Source organism: Fonticula alba (assembly GCF_000388065.1).
Source record: "Fonticula alba strain ATCC 38817 unplaced genomic scaffold supercont2.7, whole genome shotgun sequence".
Lineage (NCBI taxonomy): Eukaryota > Rotosphaerida > Fonticulaceae > Fonticula > Fonticula alba.
In genome coordinates, this window is record NW_009242977.1 from 1456877 (window position 1) to 1459759 (window position 2883).

The window sequence follows — 2883 nt, forward strand, 5'->3', positions numbered from 1 at the left end:
CCCCCCTTCGTCGGAGAGTGAGAACACCCAGGCGCCCGGGCCCCCTGGTCCTCCCCATAGAGCCCCCCCTCCTCCCCCCGGCTCTGGGAGAAGAGCCCCCTGATGAGGCAGGCTTCCCCACTCCGGGAAGGGCGTCCACCCCGGCGCCCCGCCCCCCCGCTCTCCCCTTCGAATGCCGGAAGGATGCGGGCGCATCCTTCCGTCCCCAAGAGGCTTGGTGCTCTCCCTCTCTCTCTCCCTCCCTCCCTCGCTCCCTCGCTCTTTTCGGGCTCGTAGATACCCTCGGTGGAGGGAGGCACAGAGCAGGGGGGGGGGGCACATCTTTCGGGTGAGACCACCAAAACCGCGCCTGTGGGAAGCGGGCGTTTTGTCCGTCTGCCACTGTACACGGCGGCCCGGAGCTCGCGATGCCTGGCGTCAGTCACGTCTGCCCAGGGGCTGGTAGGGCCGGAGGAGGCAACGCAAGGGGAGAGCGCTCTGGCCGGGCAGAGAAAGAGCGAAGCGACTCCCTTGGCCTGCCCCCCCCCCCCCCCCCCCCCCCCCCCTCTGTCCCTGCCGCCCTTGGCCCAAAGAGGCGCCCCGGTGGAGAGGCCCGTGCGCGGTCCTTTGCCCGGATCCCCCCCAGCGTCTGGCCTGGGGCGACCGGGCGCACATCGTGCGCTCGGCTGCAGCTAGCCAGTGTCCCTTGTTCAGGCCGACCCGCTGGCGCATGAGCACCTTCCCCCGGCTCCCCCGTTTCCGAAGGAGGATCCCCCCTCCGGCGTATCGCCCCTGTCGACCGGCCCAAGCAGGCTCGGGCGATGATAAGCGCGCCTCCCGGCCCCCCTCTCGGTCTGGGACCGGCGGCGTGCTGCAAATCCGGAATCACAATGATGGAATGCACGGAGGCATCCGCGATGGATACACCCGAACGCCGGGCCGCGAGACACGGCCGAGGGCCTGGACTAGTCACACCCTTACACACCAGCCCATGCGTGATCACATGAAGGAGTACCGAAAGGGCGTGGGGATTTCCCACTCAGGGGAGGCACATCCCAACGCCGGGTCTGTGATCATTCGTGATGACCCCCTCGCCGGACCGAGGAGCTTGGACAGAGAATTGGGACATCATACATCACCCGAAGAGTCACGCGCAGTCCGTGCCCGGGAAGGGGGCTGCCTGTGGTTTATTTGGGCACCGTTCCGGCAGGCCCGCGCCACACCACCTGCCCGCAGTAGACAGCTCTCCACACCTCCCCTCCTCCCTTTCCCCTCCCTCCCGCTTTCCCTCTCCCTCTCTCTGCCCCCCGCCCCCCTCCTCTCCTTGCCCCCTCTTTTACGGCCACCGCGAACTGCCCGCTCTCCCTTCCTGCCGCCGCCGTCGCAGAAGCAGAAGAAGATGACAAAGTACTACTGCGGTGCGTGTCTTCCTGCCACAGTCCATTGGCCAGGCACCTTTCCCCCCCTGTCCTTCTCTCTGTCTCCCCTTTTGTCCCTTGCCTCGCCCTATCTTTGTCCCTCTCCCTCTCGAGACGCATCGCATGTTGTTGTCGCTGGTTCCTCGCTCGCGCTCAAGGCTAACTTCCCCCCGTGCGGTGGCGGTCTCCCCTGCCCAGAATACTGCGACATCTCTTTGACGTACGATTCGCCATCCGTGCGCAAGTCTCACAACACCGGCTGGAAGCACCGCCAGACCGTCCGGAACTATTACGCCCGTGCGTGTGATCCGCCCCATCCGCCCCATCCGCCCCATCTGCCCCCTTTGCACCCTCCCTCACCCTGCCCCGTGCCACAATGGTGTACTGAAACTTGTCGCTCCCCTCGCCCCCCACCTGTGTCCAGGGCTCGTGGGTCGTCCGGATCTCGTGTGCCATGAGACCGGGCCCCCCAACAGCAGTCGCGCCAAGCGCAACCGTCGCGGTCGTACGGGCTCCCACCTTTCCACTTGCGCCCCTGGGCTTTCCGCAGATGGCTGACCCTTCCCATTCTCCTGTTCTGCTCCTTGCCTTCCTCTTGCTTCGTGTTCGGTCGCCGACTCCAGCCGACCGTGGCGATCGTGTACGCACATATCCCCCTCCCAGGGGGCATACACTTTTCATGGCATTCCCTTGCCCTCTCTCCCCCCTCCTCCCTTACCACCGGGGCAATTGCTAACCTCTTCCCTTGGTATCCACCCATCGCCAATCCCGCCCTCCTTCCCCCCCTTCCCGATCGCCGCCTCTCCAGGGCCGCGGAATGCACTTCGGTGGTGGTGGTGGCGGCGGCGGCGGCGGCGGTGGCGGCTTCCGTAATGACATGGGCTCCGGCGGTCGTATGATGCCGATGCACGGGATGGGGCCCGGCCCGATGGGCGACATGCCCCCGCCTGGGGGCCCGTTCATGTTTGGCGGCCCGCCGCCGCCGCACATGGGCGGGATGTTCATGCCGCCGCCGCCGCCGCATGGGTTCCCCCCGCCGGGGCCACCGCCGCCGCACGGGGCCCACGGGCATGACCAGGGCCCGCCGGGGGCCTGGGCCCCTCCTCCGGGAGCTTGGGCCGGTGGGCCGCTGGCTGCCCCGTCGCAGGGTGCCTTCCCGCCGCCGGCGCTGGCGCCGGCGTCCTCATCGGCGCCGCCCCAGTGACAGTGGCTGGCATTTGGCTCCTTCCCCCCCGCCGCCGCGCACATGCACGCGCGTGCGCCGTTGCCCATGTAACCCTTTTCTTTCTCTTCCTCTCCTTTTCTCCGTCGTCCCCTCAATACTTGTCTTCCTTTTTGTCTCCCCCCTCTCTTCCCCGGTGCGTGGGCGCGGCCAAAACACAGGATCTTTCAGGGAGGGGGGGGGGGAGCTGGAGCTGGGAAAGGAGTGCTTGTGTATTCGGGGGTAAATAGGGTAAAAAAGGAGGGCGAGGAGGGGGGTGGGGGG

The 2883-nt window shown here is 67.3% G+C and overlaps 1 protein-coding gene across 1 annotated transcript; it reads left to right on the forward strand.

Moving 5' to 3' along the window:
• Positions 1-1217: 1217 nt before the first annotated feature.
• H696_04523 (hypothetical protein) lies at positions 1218-2601 on the forward strand (the record flags this gene model as incomplete). Its single annotated transcript, XM_009498403.1, has 5 exons — positions 1218-1397; positions 1596-1694; positions 1822-1902; positions 2021-2037; positions 2206-2601. Exons 1-5 carry the CDS (start codon positions 1379-1381, stop codon positions 2599-2601), a joined length of 612 nt encoding a protein of 203 aa, XP_009496678.1. The 5' UTR covers positions 1218-1378.
• Between the last annotated feature and the right edge of the window lie 282 nt (positions 2602-2883).